The sequence below is a fragment of the Saimiri boliviensis genome, chromosome 15, assembly GCF_048565385.1.
Source record: "Saimiri boliviensis isolate mSaiBol1 chromosome 15, mSaiBol1.pri, whole genome shotgun sequence".
NCBI classification, from domain to species: domain Eukaryota; kingdom Metazoa; phylum Chordata; class Mammalia; order Primates; family Cebidae; genus Saimiri; species Saimiri boliviensis.
The window spans coordinates 83,776,150-83,804,013 of NC_133463.1; the positions used below are offsets into that span (position 1 = coordinate 83,776,150).

At 37.5% G+C, this 27,864-nt stretch overlaps 1 protein-coding gene across 7 annotated transcripts in view; it reads left to right on the forward strand.

The window, feature by feature from the left end:
- Positions 1-27,864, forward strand: part of KHDRBS3 (KH RNA binding domain containing, signal transduction associated 3) — a 197,683-nt gene that overhangs the window by 115,856 nt on the left and 53,963 nt on the right. For all 7 annotated transcript variants that reach the window (XM_010344218.3, XM_074387181.1, XM_039464790.2 and 4 more), the window contains one exon: positions 7,236-7,431. In XM_010344218.3, the coding sequence (XP_010342520.1) occupies positions 7,236-7,431 (196 nt within the window). The remainder of the gene's footprint in view (positions 1-7,235; positions 7,432-27,864) is intronic.

Consider the following 27,864-nt stretch of genomic DNA (forward strand, 5'->3'; position numbering starts at 1 on the left):
CAGTGCTAATTAATATCTCATTGGCTGGAACTGGATCACAGGCCACCACAGCTGCAAGAAAGCTGCAAAACTGAGAATTTTTTTAAATGTACTTAGTATTTTAGAACAGTTTTGGCCTTACAGAAATATTGTGAAAATAGTACAGTTTCATGTAATATGGTGATAGTAGAGAAAAACCTGCGTGTGGTTTTTCTCTATTATTAACATCTTACATGAACATGGCTCACTTATTTCAGTTTATGAACCAATATTGACACATTTTTAGCTAGCTTACTGACAATATCGGTACAGTGTTAACTAAGGTCTAGTTCAGGTTTCCTTAGTGTTTACCTAGTAGTGTCCTTTTTCTGTTCCAGAATCCCCAGAATATAACATCATGTTGAGTCGTCACGTCTCCTTAGGCTCCTCTTGGCTGTGACAGTTTCTTAGACTTGTTTGTTTTGATGATCTTAACAGTTTTGAGGCCGGGCACGGTGGCTCAAGCCTGTAATCCCAGCACTTTGGGAGGCTGAGGCGGGTGGATCATGAGGTCAAGAGATCGAGACCATCCTGATCAACATGGTGAAACCCCATCTCTACTAAAAATACAAAAAATTAGCTGGGCATGGTGGCACGTGCCTGTAATCCCAGCTACTCAGGAGGCTGAGGCAGGAGAATTGCCTGAACCCAGGAGGCAGAGGTTGCGGTGAGCCGAGGTCGCACCATTGCACTCCAGCCTGGGTAGCAAGAGCGAAACTCCGTCTCAAAAAAAAACAGTTTTGAGGAGTACTACTTAGGGTTTTTCTAAGATGATTCTCAACTAGGATTTGTCAGATATTTTTTCATCATTAACCTGGGGTTATGAATTTGGAGAACTAAAAACACAGAGGTAAAATGCCATGTTTGTCACATCATATCACATAGATGTACTGTCCACATGACTTATTATATGCTTATGTTACCTTGATAACCTAGCTGAGGTAGTACTTGTCAAGTTTCTCCACTGTCAAATTCTCCTCATTTTTCTTTCTTTTCTTACTATATCCTTTAAAAGAAAGTCACTGTTAGGAACCCCTAAATAAGAAGTGGGGAATTACAGTTCACCTCCTGCTAGGTGGAGTATCTACAAAAATTATCTGGAAGATTTGTCTCCTCCCCTATTTATTTATCTATTTATTGATTGATTCAGTCATTTTTGTCAGTGTGGACTCATGGATATTAATTTTATACGTTGAGTTACAATTCAGTACCACTGTCTTTTCTTGCTCAGATTGTCATTTCATGTCAGCTTTGGCCATTGGGTTTTTTGTTTTTGTTTTTGTTTTTGAGATGGAGTCTTGCTCTGTTGTTAGGCTGGAGTGCAGTGGCGTGATCTTGACCCACTGCAGCTTCTGCCTCACAGGTTCAAGCAATTCTTCTGTCTCAGCCTCCTGAGTAGCTGGGACTACAGGGGTGTGCCACCACACCCAGCTTTTTTTTTTTTTATTTTTTTATTTTTTTATTTTTTGTATTTTTAGGAGAAACAGGGTTTCACCATGTTGGCCAGGATGGTCTTGATCTCTCAACTTCATAATCCACCTGCCTCGGCCTCCCAAAGTGCTGGGATAACAGGATTGAGCCACCATGCCTGGCCAGGAGTTCTTTCAGTTGGCTTTGACGCACACCCATAATTTGGGGTTTTTTTAAATTAATTAATTAATTTATTTATTTATTTATTTTAGCACTCTCTTAGTTTCTGGCACTGCACATTGCTCCAGACTAGTCTTAACATATTTCTACCTTCAGTTCTAAAATCAATAATTTCTCCAAGGAGCTTAGTTTCCTTTTGTTGGTGTATGGCATTAGAAAGCAAGATCAGGGTGTTGGTTCTCCTTGCTGCTTCTGGGATGTGCTTGAGTCTGCACTTTCTCAGCTGACAGAAAATGAGCATATATGTGTATGTACTAACCTGTGTATCTCCTCATATTTATGCATATTTCTTTGTTTAACAATCTGTAAATATAATAAACTAAACATGAGTGCGTAATGACGTCTCTGATTTTCATCTTTTACATTGACCATTATACCCTCTTCTGTTTGCTTAGCACTCCACTCCAAAGTGAGAAACTGGCTCCCACCATTCTTTTATTTGTTGAGTTCCAGGGTACATGTACAACGATATTAGAATTGTTAACCTGTATGCACACTTCTTCCTGTATAAAATATCTTCATCAACTAGAACAGCACTTATGTACAGTTTTGTTGTTGTTGTTGTTGTTATTGTTTTGTTTTTGTTTTTTTGCCTTTAGTCTAACAGACTTCTCTCCTTTCTAGGTTTACTTTTCTTCAACCCCTTTATAAGGTTCTTTTCATATGCTTTTAATATAGTTAAAATGTTTTTTCACATTCAGGATTGCATCCTAAGTCTCCTACTTCCTAAATAATGTTATGGTTTTTTAGTGTGCATATATTAAAATTCACTCTCTGTGCTGCGAAGTTCCTTGGGTTTTGACAGATGCTTTGTGTCATGTATTCACCCTCATTTTAGTATCATACAGAATAGTTTTATCACCCTAAGCTATACTCATTCAACCTTCCCTCCACCCCTTAACCTGTAAACTACTGTTTTGTTTTGTTTTGTTTCGTTTTTACCATCTCTCTAGTTTTGGTATTTTCAGTATGTCATATAGTCGAAAACATACAGTATGTGGCCTTTCCATTTCCAGAGTGGCTTCTTTCACTTAGAAATGCGCATTTAAGATTCATTCCTACTTCTTGTGGTTTGTTAGCTCATTTCTTCCTACTGCTGAATCATTTTCTGTTGTACGCATGTAACCCAGTTTGCTTATCTGTTCATCTCTCAAAGGGTATCTTGGTTGCTATAAATAAAGCTGCCATAAACATTTATGTGCAAGCTTTTATGTCAGCATAAGTTTTCAGATCCATGGGGTAAAAAAACTAGGAATACAACTGCTACATTGTATAATAAGGTTCTGTTTAGCTTTGCAAGAAATGTCCAAACTGTCTTTCTAAGTGGCTATATACTATCTTGTATGTCAGACAGGAATGAGAGTTCACGGTTTTCATATCCTCACCAACAATTGATATATTCAGTTATTTATTTTAGTCATTTTAATAGGTGCGAAGTAGGTATCTCACTTTTGTTTTAGTTTGAATTTCCTAGTGGCAAATGATGTTGACTATCTTTATTTGGTTATTTGCCATCTGTAGATTTTCTTTGGTGAGCTGTCCAGGTATTTTGCCTGCTTTTTAATTGGATCATTAGCTTTCTTTTTGTTGAGTTATAAAAGTTTTTTGTGTGTTTTGGATGCAAATTCTTTATCAGCTATTGTGTTTCCCAAATATTTTCTTCCTTTCGGTGGTTTGTCTCTTCATCTTTTAATAGTGTCTTATGCAATGCAGAAGTCTATAATTTTAATTAAGTCCAACTTACTAATTTGTCTTTCAAGGACTTTTTTTGATATTGTATCTAAAAACTCATCACTAAACTAATATAATATAGTTTTTTTTCTATGCTTTCTTCTATAATTTTTATAGTTTTTATTTGGCTTTAAGATACATTTTTAGTGGATTTTTGTGAAAGATATAACATCTGTGTGTAGGTGTCTGCTTTTTTTTTTTTTAGTTTATTGATAATAATTTTTTCCTATACCATTTGTTGAAAAAAACATTATTTTTCATTTAGTTGTCTTTGCTCCTTTGTCAATAATCAGTTGACTGTATTTCTGAGAGTCAGTTTCTGGGCTCTGTATTTTGTTCCATTGATCTGTGTCTTTTCTTTCATAAATACCATGCTATATTGATTGTAGCTTTATAGTAAGTCTTAAAATCAGATATTATGAGTCTTCTAGCATTGTTTTTCTTCTCAGTATTGTGTTATCTGTTCTCAGTATTTTGCTTTTCCATGTATACTTCAGAAAATGTTTGTTTATATCTAAATATGTATCACTTGCTGAGATTTTGGTTATAGTTGCATTGAATCTATAGATTAGTTGGGATGAACTGGCATCTTAACAATATTATGACCACGAGCATGAATGTTACTCCTTTGAGTTCTTCCATCAGAGTTTTGTAGTTTTCTACATGGGGATACTGTACATATTTTGTTAAATTTGTACCAAAATATGCAGTTTTTTGTGGCTTCAGTAATTGTTTTTGTGTTCTTAAATTCCAACTATTTGTTGCTGGTATATAGGAAAGCATTCGACTGCAATCTTTTATTCTGAGATCTTATTTTACTAGCTTATTAATTATAGGAGTATGTGTAGGGCTTGGGGGGTTTTTTGGACTATTTTGGGTAATTTTTTTACATAGCCAATTATATCACCTGTGAACAGAGGAAGTTTTGCTTTTTCCTTCAAAATCTGTTTAAGTTTTATTTACTTTTCTTGTTTTATTGAAGTAGGTAGGACTTTTAGTATAGTGTTGAAGAGTAGTTGTGAGAATAGACATCCTTCCCAATCTTAAGGGGAAGGCATTCAGTTTCTTACCATTCAATATGTTGTAGGTTTGCTCTACATGTTCTTTTTTTTATTGAGACAGAGTCTGGCCCTGTTGCCCAGGCTGGAGTTCAGTGGGACCATCTAGGCTCACTGCAACCTCGGCCTCCCAAGTTCAAGTGATTCTCATGTCTCAGCCTGAGGAGCTGGGATTATAGGCTTGTGCCACCACACCTGGCTAATTTTTGTCTTTTTTCAGTAGAGATGGGGTTTCACCATCTTTGCCATGCTGGTCTAGAATTCCTGATCTCAAGTGATCCACCTGCGTTGGCCTCACAAAGTGTTGGGGTTACAGGTGTGAGTCACCTTGCCTGGCTGAGATTCTTTTTCAACTTGAGGAAATTGCCTTCTGTTCCTGTGTTACTGAAAGTTGTTATGAATGAGTATCGCAGTTTGCCGCATGCTTTTTCTGCTGTATTTATATGATCACATGATTTTTCTACTTTAGCCTTGTTGATGTAGTAGATTACATTGATTTTCTAATATTAAACCAACCTTATATACCTGGAATAAATCCTACTTGGTTATGGTGTATAATTCCTTTAATACATTATGGAATGGAGTTTGCTGATGTTTTGGGGGATTTTTATGCCTGTGTTCATGAGATATACTGATTTATAGTTCTTCACTTTAGACTGTCTTTATCCACATTGCTCATTAGGAGGCTTTGTTCTTGTTTCTCCTCAGATAACATGTCTCATCCTAGGGAGGTCACAGAGCAGTTGGGCTGCTCACAAGACTGGCTCCATTTGCCCCTTTTCCTCCCCATCTCTGGCCAGTTGTAGCCTCTGAGAGTGATTTGAAATTTTGGGAGATACTTTCTTTGTCAGGTCCCAACCAGGGCTCAAGAGCTCAAGACTCGGCTGGGGACAGTCACCTCTGGCCTCCCTGGCTGGCCCAAACTAGTCCCAGCCTCTGATAAGTAATATAGAAATACTTTTAAGGAGGCATTTCCAATGACCATCCTCACAGATTGGGTTAGGAAGTGCTCCCTCTGCTTATATTTTTTGGGACAAGATTATAGAGAACTGGTATTATTTTATTCTTCAGTATTTGATAGAATTCATTGAAATCATATGGAGTTGATGCTTTCTTCTTTGGAAGGTTATTAACCGTTGATTAAATTTATTTAATAGACATAAGCCTGTTCAGATTATTTAATTCTCCTTGTGTTGGACATTATGAATCAGAATCAGTCACATTCATGTAAGTTAAAAAATGTTTGGGCTCGGAGTTGTTCATAGTATTTCTTCATTATTCTTAAGTATCCTTCAGGAGGTCAGTAATAATGACCTCCTCCTCCTCCTCCTCCTCCTCCTCCTCCTCCTGACGACCTCCTCCTCCTCCTCCTCCTCCTTTCTTCTTCCTTTCTTCTTCTTCTTTTCTTTCTTCTTTCTTCTTTCTTCTTCTTCTTCTTTTCTTTCTTCTTCTTCTTTCTTCTTCTTCTTCTTCTTCTTTTTCTTTTTCTTTTCTTTTCTTTTCTTTTATTTTTTTGAGACAGAGTCACTCCATTGCCCAGGCTGGAGTGGAGTGAAGTGATCTTGGCTCACGGCAACCTCAGTCTCTTGGGTTCAAATGATTCTTGTGCCTCAGCCTCCCAAGTAGCTGGGACTCCAGGCACACGCCACTGTGCCTGGCTAATTTTTGTATTTTTAGTAGAGATGAGGTTTTGCCATGTTGACCAGGCTGGTCTTGTACTCTTGGCCTCAGGTGATCCACCTGCCTCAGCCACTAAAAGTGCTGTGATTACAGGCCTAAGCCACCACACCTAGCCGAAACCCTCTTTATTTCTAATACTGGTGTTCGGGCTTTTATTTTGCCTGTCTATATAGGTTTATCAGTTTTTTCAGTCTTTTCAAAATTCAGCTTTGGGTTTTGAGAATTTGCTGTTTTTGGAAAATGAGCCTTTAGCTGTGTATTCACTAAGCCAAACACACCGAAGAAGGGGGAAGCTGATCTGTAGGCAGCCAGCCCATCAGCTGTAGTTCTTGCTGGCAGGTCTTGTCCAAGTGACATACATCACACTGTGTCTATATTCTCTGCTGTAGCTACATTTTCCTGTCCTTATTTCTACAAATAGGACCTGCACATTTTCTCAGATTTTTGCTTCTGTGGAACGATACTTGATAGAGTCACTTCCTTCTTTTCTAACTTTAGGTCTCATTATTTACATTAGAAATACATGAATATATTGAATTCTACCTCAGAAAATGCTAGTGTTTACTTAATCTAAGAATGTTGTTTTATTACCATGTAGTTGATACATTATTCAGGAAAGTACGTTTTATTCTCTCTCTGGTGAAATTGTGGCATATGTTTTGGCCTCTGGCTTTGCTCACAGCTGTTCTCAGACAGTTTTAAAATCTCTCTAAGCCTCAGTTTCCTTGTCCAGAGATAAGCAAGACACGGCACACTTCATAATATGAGAGTGAAGTTTGAGTATAATCCTGGCATGGCATCCTGTAGAAGTCTAGGGCACATGTGACTTCCCCAATATCATAGTTTCCTACTCTGTATACTGACCAGAGATTGAGTCCAGACTTCTTCTATGTTGTTACTAGACTAACTACCTAAATGACTTAATTTCATTTTGGTAGATACCTGTTTCATGTTTCCTTTAGGTTTTTGCTATGACTTCCTTATTCCTTTTTATAAAAATATAGAACATTAATTTTGTTCCTGAGGTATAAATATATGTGAATAACGTAATGTCAGAGAATATGATAGATACTGCTAATTTGACCCTTTTGGTTACAGGGGAAGGGGAGGAGTTACAGCCCGGCCAGTTGGAGTTGTAGTACCACGAGGGACACCAACACCCAGAGGAGTCCTGTCCACCCGAGGGCCCGTGAGTCGGGGAAGAGGACTTCTCACTCCCAGAGCCAGAGGAGTCCCCCCAACTGGGTACAGACCTCCACCGCCACCCCCGACACAAGAGACTTATGGAGAATATGTAAGTGAAGGTGTAAGACAACAAACAGCCTTGTTGATCAGATTGACCCAACCCAGACTTAGCACTGGATATTGTGCCCAAGTACCCTTTGTTTCGGTTCTTGAGTACTTGACCTTGGTTCAGCAAATATTTGAGTGCTAATGAAGTACGTAATGCTAGAGGTATCAAAATGGCCTGATCTTTTTCATCAGATAGCTTAAATCTAAGGTATAGAAAAGGAATTTGGGTGGTCGGGAGGTATAAGACTAAGGTTCAGGAGACATATTTTTGAGCCCTTACAGAGTTCAATGTAGCATTCTTCTGTATTCCACTCCTGAATACTTCAGTCATTTAAAAAATAATTGCCTACATATACCAAGATGGTTTCACCCTTAACTGTTTCCTTTTAAGCTATGCTGCTGAGTATGGATTCTTAGTGGAAATTCTTTTCAGTGAAGAAAACAAAAGTTCTCTATTTTCAATTAGTGCCAATCTTTCATTTATCATTCAGTGATTCTTTGATGTAATTCATAGACTGGCTTAACATAAGAGAGAATTACAACTGCAAAAATTGAGGGGGAAAGGAATTTTTTGATGTCCTCATTTACCATGCATGAAGAAAATAAGAAGCAATGAATAAGTGATTCATATTAGTAATTGAAATTGTTAAAATAAGAGCATATGAACTGTTGTCAATGAAAGGGAAGCAGTGACAATGATAAAATGCAAGAATCAGTAGGTTTTCAAGTTTTACTTTGAGATCTGTTGCTAGGTGCTCTGTGCCTCTTTGCATAGTTTCTGGAAGGTTGCAATAATCCCCTGGGCCACAGATGACCTCTTCACCCTCATCTGTGTGACCATTGGTAAGATCAAAGTCTTTGTCTTGGACATACTTAAGTTTTTCTAATTCCCTGAAAATGCTGTGTCATCTTAGGCTTCCAGGCCTTTGCTCATGCTGCCTCCTCAGCCTAGATGGTCCTCTGTGTTTCATTTGACTTCTCCTTTTGTCCTTCTAGACTTAGGTCAGCTGTTGCTAGGGAAATTTACAGGCAGTAATAGTTAACCTATTGAGCATTACCACAGTTCTTACATGTCTCTCTTCCACCTAGCTTGTGAACCTATGGAAGGGCAGGAATAGATAGCTTTTATCTCTTTATACTTGGGAGAGAGTGCATACTGAGAGCTCACTGAGTTATATTTTAACAGTTAAATCCCATAATAGTTTCACAAGTTTGTTTTTCAGTTGAGGAAGGATGTAGTTCCTCTCTTCTCTTTGAATTCCTTATTACAGTAGCACGTGTTCCTACTTCCTAATATATATTCTTACCAGATGACAATAATAATCATGCCTCAGCTCTTCAATAAATGCTGAGTCTCCTGAAAGTAACAGAGACTGTAAAGGAAAGGAATTGTTAAATTCCTTTTATGTAGGCCCAGTGTCTGTTCCTTTCCACATTGGCTTACATTGATTTCTCTTAGGTTTAGATTTAATATAAATGTGGTTGGATGATGTAGTAGAAATTTCCTGGCAGGTTGTGTGGGAAACCTGGATCCTATACCCCATTTTGTCATAAATTTTAACATCAGTTAGGCAAGATATTTAACTTTTTGGGCTTCATAATCCACTTATTTTGAAAAGCACTATTGCCTTCTTTACCTGTATTCATCTTTCCATTCAGTAAAGATTGGAGTTTAAGAGCTCTAAAGGAGAAAGTCAACCTTCATTGTTTGATTCCCACACTTACTCATGTCTGGCACTCCTGCAGGCACTGACATGACTGTAGCTGTGATTTCAACACAGCCAGTGCTCTTTCTGTCACATGGCAGTATTGCCTTAAAATAACTGAGGGCCACATCCACAAGTGTTTTAATGTGACTGGAATGCAGCATTTACAGTTTCATCAACTTCATACAGTAACAACTCTTGCACAGATAAAACAGCTGTATGCTTTCCAGGTGTGCTTTGGGTGTAGAGTGGGACACCAAAGAAAAAGAAACACCATCATGAGTGTACCTCCTTCCCCAGGTTAAATTACTGTCATGAAGCGTTCAGATTACAAATGTTATAACTTTCCCACTTGATTTACCATCTATTATTCCTGGAATGTCTTTTAAGATTACTAGTCAAGAGGAAAGATTTTCCTCATTTAGCCTTGCATTTTGTAAGCTGCCTTGGCACAGGTATAGTAAAAGCTTCAGTAGCTTTTTTAGTATAGTAAAAGTATATATCTTTACTCTATATAACAAACTTTGCTGGTAGTTGGTGAAAGGAGTAGATAAAGCCCTTCAGCTTCCTTACAGTGGCTCCATCAGTAGCACTGCCTCCCAGGTATACCCTTTTAACCTCATCTTCCTCCACTGACCCAGTTTTAACTGAACTTTCTACTTCCAACCTTTCTAATACAGCTTGCAGTCTCTCGCATAATTTTAAACATTGGCCATTGGTCTCAACTGTTTGAAATCCTAAAGACTATTCACCTACCACTTTTAGTTTTGTAATATAGTAGGGGAAGTGGGAAGTAAGCTCTTATTGAAAAATTTTTATGTTGGGCTCGGCACAATGGCTCACGCTTGTAATCCTAGCACTTTCAGAGGCCAGGGTGGGCACGTCACTTGAGGTCAGGAGTTTGAGAACAGCCTGGCCAACATGGTGAAACCCCTTCTCTACCAAAAAAATACAAAAATTAGCTGGATGTGGTGATACATACCTGTAATCCCACCTACTTGAGAAGCTGAGGTGGAAGAATCACTTGAACCCAGGAAGCAGAGGTTGCGGTGAGCCAAGATAGCACCACTGCACCCCAGCCGGGGCAACAGAGCAAGACTCAAAAAAAAAAAAATCTTTTTTGTTTCTTTGTTACTAGGATGTTAGATAGGGTGGGTATACTATAAGATACCCAACTTTTAGAAAACGAGCAACCTGTAACACAAATAAATGGTTATCCATTCATGTATCAAATGGGAAAATTGGTCATCTTTGAATATACTAACATTATTACATGGAACTAGAGTATCATAAATTAGATTCTAAATTCCATGACGGTAGGAACTCTCCATGTCCCTCCCCTATCCCCCTACTTACCACAATTCACTTTTTTATTCCAAATAACTAGTATATAATGCCTGGCACATAGTAGGTCTTTCATAAATATAAATACTGAATGAATGAATAGTCACAAGACTGTTTTTAAAAATTGCCACCTGCAGAGAACCCACCACAGATGCCTTCATGTGATTTTCAATTTTATTCACATAGCAATTTATATGTAACATAGTATTTAGCATATTGCTATGTAACATAATCATTCAGCATATGTCTAGTTTTCAAAAGATTATTAACTTCTAAGGAAAAATTCTGTTATCTCTAAGTTAGTTTAATCTCTGGCTACTAGCCCAGTGTTTGGCACATTGTAAGCACTTATAAATGTTTGCTGGACTGGACAACCGTATACAGAGACTTGATAAGTTGCTCAAATGCAGGTTACCAATGATTTTTTCTAAGTTACTAGTAAAAGATGTGATGGGAAGAAATGTGATAGTTAGCATTTGAGAAAATAACTTTCCTAAGTTACTGTTGTTTTCTAGCACTAGACAGCTAGTCACAGGTTACAAATGACAAGACTAGTTTTGTTAGTTCCTAGAGGAAACAGAATAACCTACTGTAAATCTCATCTCAGTATAAAAGGGGCTTTCAAGAAGGATGTAATATTTGATGAGAAACCGCTCTCCACAAGACACTTTGATATATGTCATGTTTTCCTTGTAACTACCTATTATGATCTCTACTGTGCAAATGAGAATTTAAGGTCAAGGAAGTTAAGTGCCTTGCCCAAAGCCACAGGACTGGTAAAGAAGGAGCAGATTCAGGATTCAAAGTTCAAGGGCTATGTTCTGTCTTAAAAAATCAGTACTTTAAAAAACAAAACCAAAAATACACTGTTCTGCGAGCTGAGATTAGAAATAAAATCTCTTCATCTTTGGAGAAAGTGTAACAGATGCTGTGTGTTCCCTTCATCAGAAATGCCATGAAAGGGATTATAGGACACTGAATTAAATAACCTCTGTGTTCCTTGCAATTCAGTAATTCTTTGTTTTTAAGCTACTCAAAGTAGGTAAATGGAAATGAACTGTTAGGAAGAAAGGGATGATGTTCGGGTTAAAAACTGAATGAGTGAACAAAGCACTATGAATACATGTACTGGCAAAAGTAAGAATAACATTTTATTATTTAAGAATTTCACAACACCTGTTTCCCTAAAAAGGGTTTGTCATTTCATTGAGACTTAGAAATGTAATTTTTAAAAATCTCCTTAGAATGTATCTAGTGATAAAGTTTTGATTTCTGTACAATGTGTTTGGCTATATCAAGTCAATTCAGGTTACTTTTCATCGATTTTAAAATTTGCTATCTGTGGCCATTATTTCCAGAATAAAAGATGGAAAAAGAATCATATCAGTGGTTTACTTAAACAAAATGAGGAAAATTCTATTTTTTCAAATCCTGCCACAATAGCTGCATTTTTCAGAAGTATGCATTTCAATCTTTAAAGATACTCAATGATTTTCAGATTATGTGTACTACAAATATTCTGATACAGTTTTAGGCCCAAGAAAAACTTAGTCAATTGTATCTGTTCTAATTATTTTTAAATAATTATGTTATGCCCATTTTAGAAAATGTACTGCTTTATTAGCCTAAGTGAGAAAACTTAATAATTCACAGGTATTTCCTTGTAAAATGTCCCTGTTGAAATTTATCTGATATTTCTCAAGGTGAAAGGTGAGTCATTGAAGATACTTGATCATTTATACTGTCATCTGAGCCAACTGTTCTTCATTGGGGTCACTATAACAAAATATGCCCTGAGTGTGCATCATTGAGATGAACATCTGTTAGCAAATAAATCTGTTTGACTCTGTGATTATTATTCCAAGAGTAGTGTATGACACAGTAGCCGTTTGAGTAGATAGGCCAGCCATTGGTAACACCAAATGCATCTCTCAGTAATTCTTCTTTCAGGAATGACTCTAAAACAAGACAATTTAACATGGTTAGCTTTTTTCCAAAATGAGAAATATAGATAATGGATTTTTTTCAGTCATTTAAGTATAAATTGGGACATTCCACTCTGCTTTTAACTTAGTAAAATTAGATATAATTACAGGAACTCCTCATCTCTTTTTGGAGAACAAGAAGTACCTTTTTTCCAAAATGACATTGATTTATTATTTATGTCCAAATGATTAAATAACTGACAAATTAATTAGGATATCCCAGTACACATTCAATGAGAACACTAACAATTTAAAATGTTGGTGTAATTACACACACAAAAAAAGCATACCTGGTGTGTCCTGGCAGAGCCCAATTTACATATGAATTTCTGAAGTGAAACCAGTTTTTATAAGTTGTTTCAGGGTCAGCATGCAGAGAAAACACACAATCTGAATAAATGAATATCCCCCTAACACTCAATATGGTAGTTTTATTTATTATCTCTGAAAGATCTTGTTCATTTCCATTACTTCACCTAAACACTTGCATGTGATTTCTGCTGAAAGGAAAACACTTTCCGCCGTACTGCTGCTCTCAGTACTTCACTTCTGCACTGTATGTGTGGGTTGTTTTCAGTTCTCTGCAGACACTGACTGTGTGTCCTACAGTTTAATTCTGACACCTGGAGTTAGCACAGACCCCACAGTTAAAGGCTTAGTCCCACTTGAGATGCCAGTCGTAACTGGTGGGCCCCAGGTTACCCACAACTTGTGTCTGACTTGGATAGAAATTGGAGATTCCCACAAGCCTTTTATCATGTTTGATAATTTGTTAGAACGGCTTAGAACGGCTTAGAAAGTCATTTACTTACTATTGCTAATTTGTTATGAAAGGATACAGGTCAGGAACAGTCAGATGGAGGAGATGCATAGGCAAGGTGTTGAGGAGGGCATGGAAGCTCCATGCCCTCTCCAGGCAGCCACCCTCGCGGCACCTCCATGTCTTCACCCAGCCTGGAGGTGTCCCAAACCCCTTCAGTTGGAGTTTTTAATGGAGGCATCACCACATAGGCATAACTGATTAAATCATTGGCCATTAGCGATTGACTCAATCTCCAGGCCCCTCTCCTCCCTGGAGGTCAGAGGTGGAGCAGCAAGTTTCCACCCTTTAGTCATGGTTGGTTCCCTTGGCAGCTAGCCTCCCCTCTTCTATCCCTAAGGGCTTTCTGGAAGTCATCCTATTGATGTAAACTTTTATGTGATTGAAAGGGACTTGTTATGAATTTTAAAAAGGCCCTTCTTTCGCCTTTATTGCTCTTGTCACTTAGAGAATTCCAGGGTTTTTAGGAGCTGTGATCCAGGAACTGTGGAAGAAAATGAAAATACACATTTCTTTCTATATCATAGCATCAAAACTACCAAATCTAAATTTCTAACTCTGATATCATCTGTTCACAGTCCCCTCTCCCTAAATGCCCTATAAGCACTTTGAAAGCTGTGCTAGGGACCAACACAAAGGTCGATCTCTAGCACAGCTTTCTTCCCCAGAGTTCCCTCATTCTTCTCCAGAGTTTCTTGTTAAGATGAATGGCGCTACCGTATAACCAGACTCCCAAGATCTAATGCGTTCATCTTCCTTCTCTGTATTCAAATAGCTACCAAATCTTTTCACTTGTTCCTCATGAATAGCTGTTTGATTTCATGTTCATCTACATTGCAGTTGGTTTTGTTATGATACTTTCCTTGTTCACTTATTTTATTCCTAGCACCAAGCATTAAGTGGTCACTTAATACAAGACTAGTGTTTTGGATGGGTGAATGCACGCACCACAGAGGTTGTCATAGCCTCTTCAGTTGTACCTTTGCTTGTAGTCTTGCTCCAGCCCATTCCTTTCCTTAAATAATGTATTCTTCATACTACTTCCAGTGTGCGTTCTAATATGTAACTTCTTATATGCTACTACCGTCCACCTCCCCCCATAAGGAAGAGAACTAGTTGAAAATTCTAGAAGGATCTTAGTCTCTTCAGGATAAAATTGAGACCCTGTTTGCATTCAGTCTATACCAATTGCAGTCTCTTAAACATAGCAGGAACTGTAAACTCTGTTTTCTCGAGCTCTTGGCTCTCTTTGAATGTGCTTTCTTGTTTTGTCCATGCCAACTCTCTTTATTATTCATAATCTTCCATCATGGAGCCTTCCGGATCTAATCAAGCATAGTTAGCAGTATCTTTCATGTCCGTTTAACATATTGTATCCACCTCTGTGTTTACTTACTTGTCCTTGTCCTCAGTAGACTGTGGGATCCTTTAGGGAAGGATCTATGTCTTTGTTTTATCTTAGTTTACCCAGTCTATCACAGGACCTGACATTTTGGAGCTACTAAGTAAATATATGGAGGATGGATAACATGGCCTTTGTCAATGCCAGCTAATTCTGTGTCATGCCACGTGTTATATATACTTTTCAGCATACTTAGCGCAATAAAACTAAATATTTTAAACCAGTTTTAGCAAACATAACATGGTCCACTTAGTGAACCAATAAATAAATATGAAAGACAATGCAGTTTAATGTAAAGAATATTATTCTGAGAAGCAAAATAGTCATGCATCACTTAACAGTGGGAATATATTCTGAGAAATGCATCATTAGGCAGTTTTATCATTGTGTAAATACCATAGAGTGTTCTTAGACAAACTGAGATGGTAGTGGGCTCTACCATTTCAGTTTGTCTAAGAACACTCACCTACGCAATATGCTTTTAGGTAACAAACCTAAACAGCATGTTACTCTACTGAATACTGTAGACAGTTTTAACACAATGGGGTTTTTGTGTTTGTAAACATATCTAAACATAGAAAAGACAGAGTAAAAATGTGGTATTATAATCTTATGGCTCCACTGTCCTATATGAGGTCTGTAGTGACCAAAATGTCATTATGTGGTGTGTGGCTATACTTGGTTTCTAACTTCCCTTCTCTTCAGAATTACCATCTGTTGTGTTTTTATGCAGACTATTTAACCTTTCTGGGCCTGAATTTTCTCTTAACCTGCAAAATATTAATGGTGATACATAGCTAGAGGTTAGTCCAAATGACGTTCTTATCCTCCTTTCCAACTTAAAAACTCTGCAGTGGATTGAGTATTTTTGTGAAAACTTGGTTTCCACTCTCATCCTAAGGATGGTTTTTTTAAAAAAGAAATTTGTTTTTATCAAATAGAAACCTTTCTGTTAAAAAGTAAGTTACAGAATAAACACATACATATTTTAATGATGGTAGAAACAAGCTAAAAATGAGTAGCTGTGAGCCTTTAGACTTCTAAAACATCTTGAAAAATGTTTTACAAGATGAGATTTTAAAAAATACAGACTTGTTGTCCCTTAAAATGTATAAACTAAAATTGCCTTAGGAATTCTAATCTTACTTTTCTCTAACTCATTTAACTATGATTGCATCAGCTATCTATTCATAGGAAGTATTTATCAGTCACTAATATCTCTTGATATCTCAATGTTGTGTAATCAATTCTAAGCATTTTTGAGGCTGAGCTGATGGATTAATCACCTTTAAAAGTAAGTATGGTAGGGCATTTTAAATGTAGTCATACAAGCTCATAAGAATACAAAAGCTCTTTTCTTCAGCAGGTATTTTTTGTGCTTTGATTATGTAACTGTAAGGTGTTTATTGAACAGAATGTGGAATCATCCTTAAATCACCTCCTGAGGAATGGTAGTACCTACTTAAGAGAGGCACTAGGTACCTTTCAAAGTCACATAGTCTATTAGGGCAGAGCTAGAATTTAAAGCCTAGTGTTCTGGCTCTGAGCCCATGCTCCAGCACCTGTCAGTGTATTCTAATGGAGAAGCTGATAAATAAATGGGAAAGAATATTTAATCTTTTTGGATATAAAAGTTGTTATGCAGAATTTTGAGCAAGCAGTACGTGATTAAGGAATAATTGGTTTTACCAATCCTTCTGCAGCTACTGCAGGATATGTTATTTCCTCATAGGACAACTGCCATTGGTTAATTAATCCAGATTTAAAGAATCAAAGAGATAATCTTGAATAGGAGCGAAAAACGAAACCTCGTGTTGTATGAGCATGCATGCCTTCTGTGTGTGTTCTCCAGCTTCATGACTCACTAAGGCTGTGAAAGATGAAAGCTGTCTTGAAGAAAACACTGCTGCTACCATAAATGGTGCCCTCATCTGTACATGGGAATAGACCATTGTTTCCTCCTTTGTGATAAGATAAACTCTTCTGAAATTATGATGGCTAGGAACATCAATGAAGGCCTTTTGGGGAAAGGAAATATATTTTTTAATATACATGTTATTCTTTAATGTGGATTTTATTTAAAGACTCAGTGAAGTCATCCTTCTCACTTTTTGAGAAAGCTACAGCTCACCTGAAGCTTTAATTATATGACAAGTTTGGGGATTTTTGTACAGATGAGAGTTGTACTGATGGTAAATTTTCTCAGTGCAGTGACTACTCACATAATTTTTGACAGTTAACTAATCTCAAAACTGCTTCAATTATCTTGTTTTCCATAGTGAGAAATTTAATTAAAACAGAGTACAGATTGTGAAAAGGTTATTTACGAAAATGCATTTTAAATGTGAATTGAAAAGCCTAGGGACACCTTTTTATTTTAGATAAAAAGATAAAAGTTCTATAATTTCTTATATTCATTTTACCAGAAGCCAGGGTAAGAGCAGTATGCAGTTTACTTGAAATGTCTATCAGGAGCCTCATAAGTCAATCGTTTTCCTAAATTGCTTGAAAGGTTGACTTATTTTAGAAATGTAGGACTTTAGGAAATCAGTCCAGATTTAAAATATATGAGTATGGAGGGCTTGTTTTTGTTTTTGTTTTTTTGTTTTTTTGTTTTTCACAACAACAAAAAAACACCTTATTAAGTAAATGGAAAGCTCTAAAATGAAAATGTCATTAAGGCATGGAAAGAAAAATTTGCTGTCATAAATAGGCTTGCCCATCCAAGTTAGTTGAGCTATGATGGTTTTATTTGAGCTGATGTGACAGATGTAACATATCCCTCAGGTGAATTAGGGTGAGACAGGGAAAGGAACTTGTGAACTACTAGATTATTCCTTTGTTATAATGGATTTTCTGCCCTGCCATGTGAGTTTCATAATTTTCAACCAGCACTCATAGAACATGGTCTCTTCTTTTAAGTAGATGAGAGTCTAAGAAGGAACATAATGTTGGGAAGGAAAAATAATTTTCCCTGTACCCTCTGAGTTCTTAGCTGGAATGGACCCAAAAGAAAAATAAGTTTTTTGACATGCATATTTTATATATATGTGAGAGATACCCAGGTAATTAGTAAATCTCAAAGAGGTGTCTTAGAACTCTGGTTTATATAGCATCTTCAGTAAAGAACAGTACATTTTTGCAGAAATGACTAGAAAGACAAAGGCAAAGGACTATAAGTTTCTAGGGAGTATAAATTTTGGAAAGACAAATAAATGGAAGTTTGTTATGTAGATTGCTCTGTTGCCATCTCAGGCTAACAAGGGTCTAGAGGTATCTTGGTGGGCCTCGGTGTCTCTCTCCTATAATCCCAGCACTTTAGGAGGCTGGGGTGGGAGGATAGCTTGAGGCCAGGCATTCAAGACCAGCCTGGACAACATAGTGAGACCCTGTCTCTACAAAAAATAAAATAAATTTAAGAAAATAAACTTGTTTTCAGTGATCAACCGTTGTCCCTCCTGGTAGAGAGGGGAGGAGGGAAACTTTTGCCTTTATAAATTTATGTCTTGCTTTGATGCAGATATAAGAGGGGCAGAGAGCTTTTTTAATCTGATTCTCAATTAGTTTCAGCTCAAAATAATCTTTAAGCTAAAGCGGCATAATTTTGGGGTGGCATGCCTCATCTCCTGCAGTAGCTATCACCCTCACTTTGAATCCTTTCATAATTACCTATATATTATTTTCCATTATACTTTATATAATCAGTGGTAGGTCGGAGCCATGCCTTTTGATCTACAGGAACCAGTATATAGTATATACTCAATGTTAGATTTCTTTCTTTTTCTTTTTCTTTTTTTTTTTTTTTGGTTGAGACAGGAGTCTTGTTCTGTCACCCAGGCTGGCATGCAGTGGTGCAGTTACAGCTCACTGCAGTCTCAACCTCCTGGGCTCAAGCAAGCCTCCTGCATCAGCATTCTGAGTCGCTGGCATGCCAAGTGTGTACCACTGTGCCCGGCTGTATTTTTTTTTGTTCTTTATAGAGAAAAGGTCTCACTTGTCGAGACTGGTCTAAAACTCCTGGCCTCAAGCAACCCTCCTGCCTCAGCTTCCACAAGTACTGGGATTACAGGTGTGAGCTACTTTGCCCGGCCTGGATTTCCTGATGCAGAGACGAAACACAATTAAGCTTGAGAATTAGAACACCCATAATTGACTTCTATACAAAGAATAGGAGGAACAAACAGGAAAGAATACCTGCTTGATGGACTGTGATAGGACTTTACCACAGGAAGTGGATGAGTAGCACTGAGGTAGGAGGAACCAAGAGGGCTCTGCGTGAACTCTATGTGATATTTAAAGGCATAGACAAAGGAAAGATCTTAGTATGCTGCAGTCAGCCAGAAGAATTTGGGTGATGGTCCATTATTAATGAGGTTTACTGTCATCTTTATCTTTACACATTTTTATTCAGTTTGTTTATAGGTAGAATAGAGTGTGAGGTATGTAATCAGGTCTATGATGGTTAAAAGTAAACAAAATAAAAAAGCAGTAGAACCACATTGACAGGGTGGGTAACCAAAATAAATAAATACATAAACTAACAGGATGTGGAATCAGGTGGTTATAAAAGTAAACAAAATTAAAAAGCAGTAGAACCACGTTGTCAGGATGAGTGACAGAGGTGGAAGGCCAGCTGGCCATCTCGATATGTTCTCATAGTGTGGCATTATCCTGGGGAGTTCACTATAGTAGAGAGTCTGGCCCTCAATTTTATACAGAGTAGTACAATACAAAGTCTGTACTGCAGTAGAGTCTGGCCCACTATGATAGAGCCAGGCAGTATATGATAGTGATTAAAAGCAAAGTTAGGAGCCAGACTGACTTTTGAATCCTTGCCCTGTCTTTAATTGCTATGTGACCTTACTGAAATTGCTTAACTGTTCTGTGCCTCAGTTCCCAATTCAAAGATGGAAATACTAGTGCTTGTAAGATTAGGTAAATTATCATATGGGAAGTACTTGGCATCTGACACGTAAAAGGTGATATGTAAGTGTTTTATTGTTGTTGACTCAGAAATCTAATTCTTCAGTTTACCAGGGTAGCTCAGTCTTTCAGGGAATGCTCTTCTGTATATTGGACATTAATATATAAAAATTGTCATATCTGGTACTATTCACATGTGCTAGAATGACTGAAATTAAAAAGGTACTTTCAATTGTTGACTGGGATGTGGCACAATAGGAACTGTTATGCGTTGCTGTGGGAATGTACACTGCTACAGCCACTTTGGAAAAATGTCTGGCGCAATTGGCTGTCTGTTAAAGTCGAGCACGTGCCTCCCCTAGCAGTCCTGCTTCTGGGTAATTCCTCAGCAGAGATGCATATGTAGATGCACTGGAAGACTTGTATAAGAATCCTGTAGGTAAAACCTAGAAAGAAGCAAAATGTCTATCAACAATAGAATGGATGAACAAATTATAGTATAATCATTTAGTATTTTAAAGCAGTAAGAATAAATCAATTGTTGCTACACACAACATCAATGAATCTCACAAACATAATGCTTAATGAAAGAAAAATAGCACAAAATAGTAGATATTCTGGTTTCATTTATAGAAAGGTCAAAGCAGGCAAAACTCATTGATGGTGCTGAGAGTGAGGATGGTGACTACTTTTGGGGAAAATTGATGATTGAGAGAAAACAAGCATAGCTTCTGGCAACTGTTGATATTCCATTTCTTGATCTGAGTACTGCTTACTCTGCTTCACTCCTGCTGTGTAGCTTAGGTGTACACTTGGTGAGAATTCACTAAGCTGTGCACTTAGGATTTGTACCTTTTATGACTTATTTTACACTTGAATAAAAAGTTTAAAAATATGACCAATTTGTGAATTAAGAGAATTGATAAGACAATAAACCAGATGCTCTCATTTGTAGCAGAAGAGTACATCTTCCTTCAAGCAGATCTGTTATTAGACCATGTCATAATCTGAAGGTTTCTCAGTGAGTCTAAAAGCAGAGCAGAGAATAATCTTAATGCAAATATTATAAAACTCTGATAGCCTGTTCTTACATTTTTGCTGTATGGAAGCCTCTGCACTGTGAACTACATGTGCCCTTTGGAGAGTCAGGAGCCATTTCCCCTTTACAGTGGGACTAAAGATACTTGGCCTATCTCGTCTGGCCCATCGTTCAAAGAGGGGCTCAAGGAAGAGCACTCAGAAGAATGAATGAATCAGTATAAATCCATGACTAACTGAATGCTCATCCTGTACCAGGCACTGGAAACACAGTGGTAGACAGGCAAGTGAAGCCCCTGTTGTCATGGAGACTGCATTTCTACTGGGAGACATGGGCAGTAAATAATACATATTGGGTATTGATGAAAGGCAGCTTCCAGACTCTTGCTGAGCATGACTACAAAAGGTGAAACAATCAACAAATTTAAAAAAAAAAAAAAAAAAAAAAAAAAAAAAAAAACTTTGAAGGCATGAAAGCTAAAATGGCTAAAAAATAATCATAACTGGGCCAACAGCTTGGAGGAAAATGGAAATGAAAGGCAATTTTCCTCTGAATCACAGAGTATGAAAAATGACTGGTGTGATTATTTCCTCAACTTTCCTAAGAATGGTACATACTAGTATCACTCTAAATACAGAGGGAAGATATAATTCATTTTACACACAGTGGATGTCTTAGGATGTCAAGATCATTCTCTGGTGGAAGCCTGGTAAGAAATACTGCTGTGAGCTTCTGCTGATTTCTAAAGAAGGCAGATGAGAATGTGAATTGAATCTTAAAAGAAATCTGGAGCTTGGAGAAGTTTTAAAAAATGCAGCTTAAGAGTCTACCCAGTTTAGGTGAAGGGACTGATAAATCCCCTGGGTTGGTAGAATGGATCCCAAAGAAGCTATACTTCCAGAGGATGCCTGATGGTCAGCTTCCAATTATAACACTTTTTTTGTGGGTCTGAGGTTAACCTAGAATTGCTAATTCTCCTGTCCTGGGGAAATATAGCAACATAGTACTGACATTATTGTTTTAATGTGTAGTTGCATATATTCAATACAAAATTATAGGCATACAAGAAGGTGCTATAATAAAGATCTAAGGAAAACTATAGAAGCAGATACAATGGATTCAGATAGCAAACATTAACTGTACTCAATTACAGTAAAGGAATTAAAAAATAAATTTGATAATTTAAACAAAGAACTGGAATATATAGAAATACTAACATTTTGTGACTAAGAAGGACCAAAACTGAAAAGGACTACATGGATGGGTTTAGTAGCACATTAGACAGAGCTGGAGAAAGAACTAGTGCGGTGGATGTTAGATCAGCGAAGCATGAAGGTAAGAGACTGGACTGGGTGCAAAGGACCCTGAGTACAAAGTCTCTTATGGCCACCTTACTCATTTAAAGCCCAGAGGTCCCACATGGTCGGGTCCCTGAACCTCTCTCCCGGTTCACTGCACTTTTACTTCTTGTCTTAATGTATTCCTGCTGCTGTAACAAAATTACAATATTAATGAACTGTAATAATTAGATGTAATTAGATATCTTAGATGGATAATTTATAAAAGAAATGTATTCTCACAGTTTTGGAGGCTGAGCAGTTCAAGATCAAGGCCCCAACAGATGCAGTGTCTGGAAGGCTTGACTCTGATTTATAGATGATCCCTCTTGCTGTGTCCCCACAGGGCCAAAGGGCAAAATGGATGGCAGTGACTGGAGGGCCAGGCAGCTCTCTGAAGCCTGTCACGAAGGCATTAAACCGGTTCATGAGAGTAGAGCCTGCATGTCTTAAGCACTTCCCAAGAGGCCCAACTTCTTAATTCCACCACAGTGGACATTAAGTTTCAACATAAATGTTGGAGGTACACAAACATGCAAACCACAGCACCCCTCTACCTCGTGGCCTTTATGCTTGCTGTTTATTCTATCTGAAATGCTCTCCCCCTAGTCCCGTAAACTCCGTTTGGCCAGCTCCCTCACCGCTTTCACATTTGTATGCAGAGTCTCTTGACTATAAGGACCTCCCTGGCCTCAGTGTCTAAAGTCTCAAACCTCCCCAAACTCTCATTATCTTATATACTGTATATTTAGATTGGTTTTGTTTCTTTGCTTCCCCATGAGGACAAAGATTTTTGTTTTGTTTGTGTTTTTAATGCTATACCCCCAGTGCTCAGCACAGTAACTGACACAGTCCGTGTTCAACAACGTCTGCTTGCCAGACGTTTCCAACAACGTCTGCTCTAGGATAGATGGAAAGATGTCTGTAAAAACCTGTAGCATGATGCAAGGTTAATGTGGACCCAAGAAAATTTAGTTAGTCCCATTTTCTCCTATCTTTGTGGAATTTCTGGTTTAATTTCATTTTCTTTAATTTTTCATTTACACTTAGTTTTCCTTTTACTTGTTTGTAGGATTTCTGACTTAACTTCATTATTATTTTGGTTTTCTTTCACTGTATTTTTCAGCACCTTGACAAATCAAACCAATGCAATTCTATCTCAGCTGGATATGAACTAAGAGAAGACATCCTATGAATGATTGACAGAGACATATTTTAAAAGTCTGTATTCAGATGTGGTAGAATGGCAGCTAATCTCTGTCAGTCATTACCTAAAAAACAAAGTAGTTAATGCAAGTATTTGCAGGATGGAAATGTAGACATCACATTTAAGAGAAAGTTTTAAGAATTCATCATACTATAAAAGTCAAATATCTGGATAGCCTTGATTTTTCTCTGGACTAACAGCTTGAGAGTGTTAAAAGGAATAGGTCTTTAAAACAGAACTACCTTTATTAGGTATGAACTCTGCCAAACAATTTTGATAAATATATTTTGACTACTCCTCCCACAATCAACCAGGAGGCATCTTATGATTCCCATTTTGCAAGTTTTTAAATTGGGATTCAGAGAAATTAATGATTTCCCCAAAGCCACACAGCTAGTAAGTAGCAGAGCAGAAATTTGAATATAGTCATCAGACTCCAAAGACTGACACAAAGACATTTTATTTGTCTAGAAGTCACATAGTATTTTCCTCACTGCCATAAAAATAACAACTGGGCATGTGATTTAATTCTTAAAGGATTCCTTATTTAAATGGTATAAGAATGATTCTTATTTAGAATCATTGGTAATATGGTAATTTTTATCTATAATTATAAAATAATTTGACTCTGTGATTTGCTCACAATCTAATTAATGAGTCTCAGAGGTGAGACTGCATCAACCCAGACAGTATTACCCAGAACCCCAGTGAAGACTGAATTTCTGAACAGACTGTTTCAGTGAATGTTTGTTTTTTAAACTCAAAATAATCATTATAAGACTAAGCTTTTAATACTGTTTTATATGAAAACCTTTTACATGTTGAAGTGTCGTTATTATCCCAGTTAAAGTGAAATGTCAGATAGCATAATTACATTATTTTAAAAACACTGAAAGCTGAAACTGTATTTTAACAATCACTCTTTTGTAAATTCGTCTGTTCATTTAAAATGATTTTTCCCAGATTTAAATGTAACTTTACTTTGGACAGAAATAGAATTAAATAGGTCATGCTGTTTCCTTTATCCTGGAAAATCTCTTCTTTTCAAAGCAAGATTTCTGTGGTATTTGGCCATGTGTCGGTTTGAGTTTTCTAGGTCAGGAATGACAAATGAAGACTCTGCACCTGTATTAGAGCACATCTTACCTTCCTGTAGTCTGGCATCCAACAAACAGACAGCTCACCTCTGCCAGCTCAATGCCGTTTGTAAGCTAAAAAGTCACACTTGATGAACAAGCAAATCTTTTTAATGAGGCAAGCATTATTTATGTTTATAATGACATTAATATCTCATCCATGTTTGTTCACTGTTTTTAATAATGTTCTGACTTTCAAAAGTAGAATACAGTGCTCCATAGGCAGTTTTTCTGCTGAGGGCAGGGAATCTAAGACCGATACTTAATGTTTGATAGAAAATTATATAGGTGAGTTCTTGTCATCAAATTTTACAGTATTTTAATGCACACTACATTTTATTATACAGTATCTCCTCAAGTCACATTCTTCTTAAAGAAGCACTTATTACATTTCCTGCCACTTGTCATTAATTATCTATTTTCTTCATTTATTTATTCAACAAACATGACCACATGCCTCCTATGTGCTCAGTCAGAATACAAGAGAAAAGGCCTGGTTTTAGCCCTTAAGGACCTTGCAGACTAGTGAAACAGAGGAGGCAAAGAAATAATTACAGGAGCCATGAATATACAAGTTATTAGTTATCATGGACACACAAAGGAGAGGGGGATAATTCAGCCTGGAGCCTTCTTGTTGGCTCACCAGAAAGGTGATGTCAGAGGAAACAGCCTGTGCGGAGGAATTTCGGCGTGAGATGACAGAGCTGCCACAGGGCGTCAGGCAGGTGCTGAAGCACACAGCGCCAAGCAGCAGTGGCAGGCACCGTCCAGGGGTGAGTTGCTAAGGGCAAAACTGTGAGAGGATTAGGAATTGGTTCTTTCTCTTGTATCTTTATTTATTGCGTAATCTCTCTCTATTGTTCTCAGGACAAAGTAGTGCAGAGTGGACATTTTAAGCAGGGAGGGAAGCAATTGCAAGTGAGGATTTGTTTTCTAGCAGTATAAATTTGGAGGAATGTTTAGACAAGGAAGCATTAGAAATCTGGGATCAGTTAGGGTCTCTGACTAGTCCAGTTGAAGAATTCGGAATGATTCTTATGAATCTAATAATTCTGAATGAAATGATTCACATTGGGAATGTAGAGAATGAGGGATGGGTGTGAGAAAAATTTAGGGAGATTAAAGATAGACTCATTGGCTAGGTGGAATGACAATGGGATGCTAAAGCAGAAATCATTGATTTTTATCCAGATAGAAATGCCTTCCTAGGTGTGTGTGGACTGACAGATTCTCACCACAGTGTTAGAGATCTCTTGTATCTCCTGCAGTGCCTCGCACAAGTACACAGCCTTATATTTCAAGTGCAAAGAAAGGGATAAACATCTTTGCAGTACATTTTGACAGCATAGGATTGTTTTATGTATGTATGCATGTGTTTATTTATTTTTGAGGTAAGGTCTTGCTCTGTCAACCAGACTGGAGTGCAATGGCACGGTCTTGGCCCTGCATGGCCTTGGTCTGAAGCCTCTGCCATCCTGGGCTCAAGCAGTCCTTCCGCCACAGCCTCTCAAGTAGCTGGTAATACAGGTGCTCACCACCATACCTGGCTAGTTTTTGTATGTTTTTTAGTGAGGACAAAGTTTCTCCATGTTGCCCAGGATAGTCTCAAACTCCTGGGCTCAATCTGCTCACCTCAGCCTCCCAAAGTACTGGGATTAGTAAAGGAGCTTTTTTAAGCTTCTTCCAGAGGAAATTCTTTAGGTTGCTTATAACTTGTTACTGCCAGGTTTCCTCACTTTTGGTCATCTTATGAATGACTAGAGGCTCCGGAGATGTATGGACCAGCTGAGGAAAACTCAGGAAAGAGGTGAGAGAACCAAGCAGAGAAGGATTTGGCCTGCTTTGCCTCGAGAGGCATTCGATCCAGCAATGTAATAAACATCTTTTGAGTCCTCATTGTGTTCCGAGCACTGTTAATACTCTGTGCCTGATGCAATGGTGTGAAAGATTGAAAAAGACACAATCCATATTCAGAATGGTAGGTGAGGCAAAAAGCAAGGTATACCCTATGCAGTTCAGTAATGGAAGTATATATGTTAGGTTCATTGTTGACATAACAAAGGTGTCTTAGACTGTTTTCATGGGACTGAGAAGTTGTAACAGAATTGGAAGCTCTCATTTGAGCATCACCTGGGAAAATTCACCAGACAGAGAGGGCAGGCCAGAGACTTAATAGGAAACAACACATGAACTAGAAATAGTCATTACATTGGAGGCACAGGACACATTGCAGAAAAATGAGGCTGACATGTAGAACTGCGGCTTGTCACAATGGGAATGTTCTCTAGGAGCAAATAGGGAAATGTGAGAAATTACATACAAATTTTAAGTATAAAGAAAATCTTTCAGCATTTCTGAGCAGTGCCAGCAGTGAAGTGTAGTAAGTTTCTCATCCCAGGTTTTGGCAAGCTTTTTAAGAGTAGATTCTAAGTTCAGATGTGTGCTTGATCTAAATCTTTGACATCCCCGTCTATATTTTGATTCCACTCAATTATCTGTTGAATTATAACAAATAATGTACTCACTATTTCTTTTAAATTTTTATCTTAGCCTCAGAAACATCTGCAGGGGAATTTTATAATATAAAACTATATAAATAAAAAATGAGCAACTAGTGGTTGAAAACACTGGAAGATTAGTGCATTAGGGAAAAAAGGGAGGCCTGCTAAACCCTCAGATCACCCAGTCCTCAGACAAAAAAACTTGAGGGTTAGAGGCTTTTACCCAGCTCCACTGGCCTCTGCTCTTCCTCTTTTTTATCATTTCCTGAGTCATTTTTCTATTGGTTAATCCCCCTTCACTGTTGTTATCAGCCAGTGACATCATCTCTTACCTTGTGATAAAAATAGTAGATGTTCAGCAAGAATTCTCTGTGCTCCCTGCCTGGAAACTTAGACACTGATTTGCAGTCACACTCAGCTTTTCCTCCTTTTCTTCTGTTGCACTCTGCTTCATGCTTCCCTATATGTTTCAAGTGTTGTCCACTGAACAAATAACACTTGTCATAATGGAATTACAAAATATTCACCACCATGGCCAAATCCAACTGTGAAATCATCATGAATGAATCTTGTGAATATGTAAATTTAACCTCCTAAAATCTTCAGTATAAAATTACTAAAGTCAGTAATGCAAAGACCTAAACAATCTGAAAATTCAGATAAATTGCTAGTGTTGTAATAGCTGATAGAATAACTGAGTAAGGAATGGGTGTCATAACTATAGGGTTAAAATAGTATACTGTTTAGAATTTGAGTCATTTACAATCTTGATTCTTTATTTGAAGAAGCACGTTTTTTTCAAGCTAACAGATTACCGAAGTAACCATGATCTTTGCATTTTGCCAAACTGTATGCATGATACAGTGACCTAGTTGCGAGTCTTAACCTTCATCTTCACCCTTTCTGTTTCATGCCCACACACCAAGAGGTATTTCATAAACACAGCATGAATGATGTCACTCCATATTCAAATCCTTGTTCCTTAACTTGGTCCTTCGTGAACTAGTGTATGATTTTCTGAGTCTCCTCTTCCA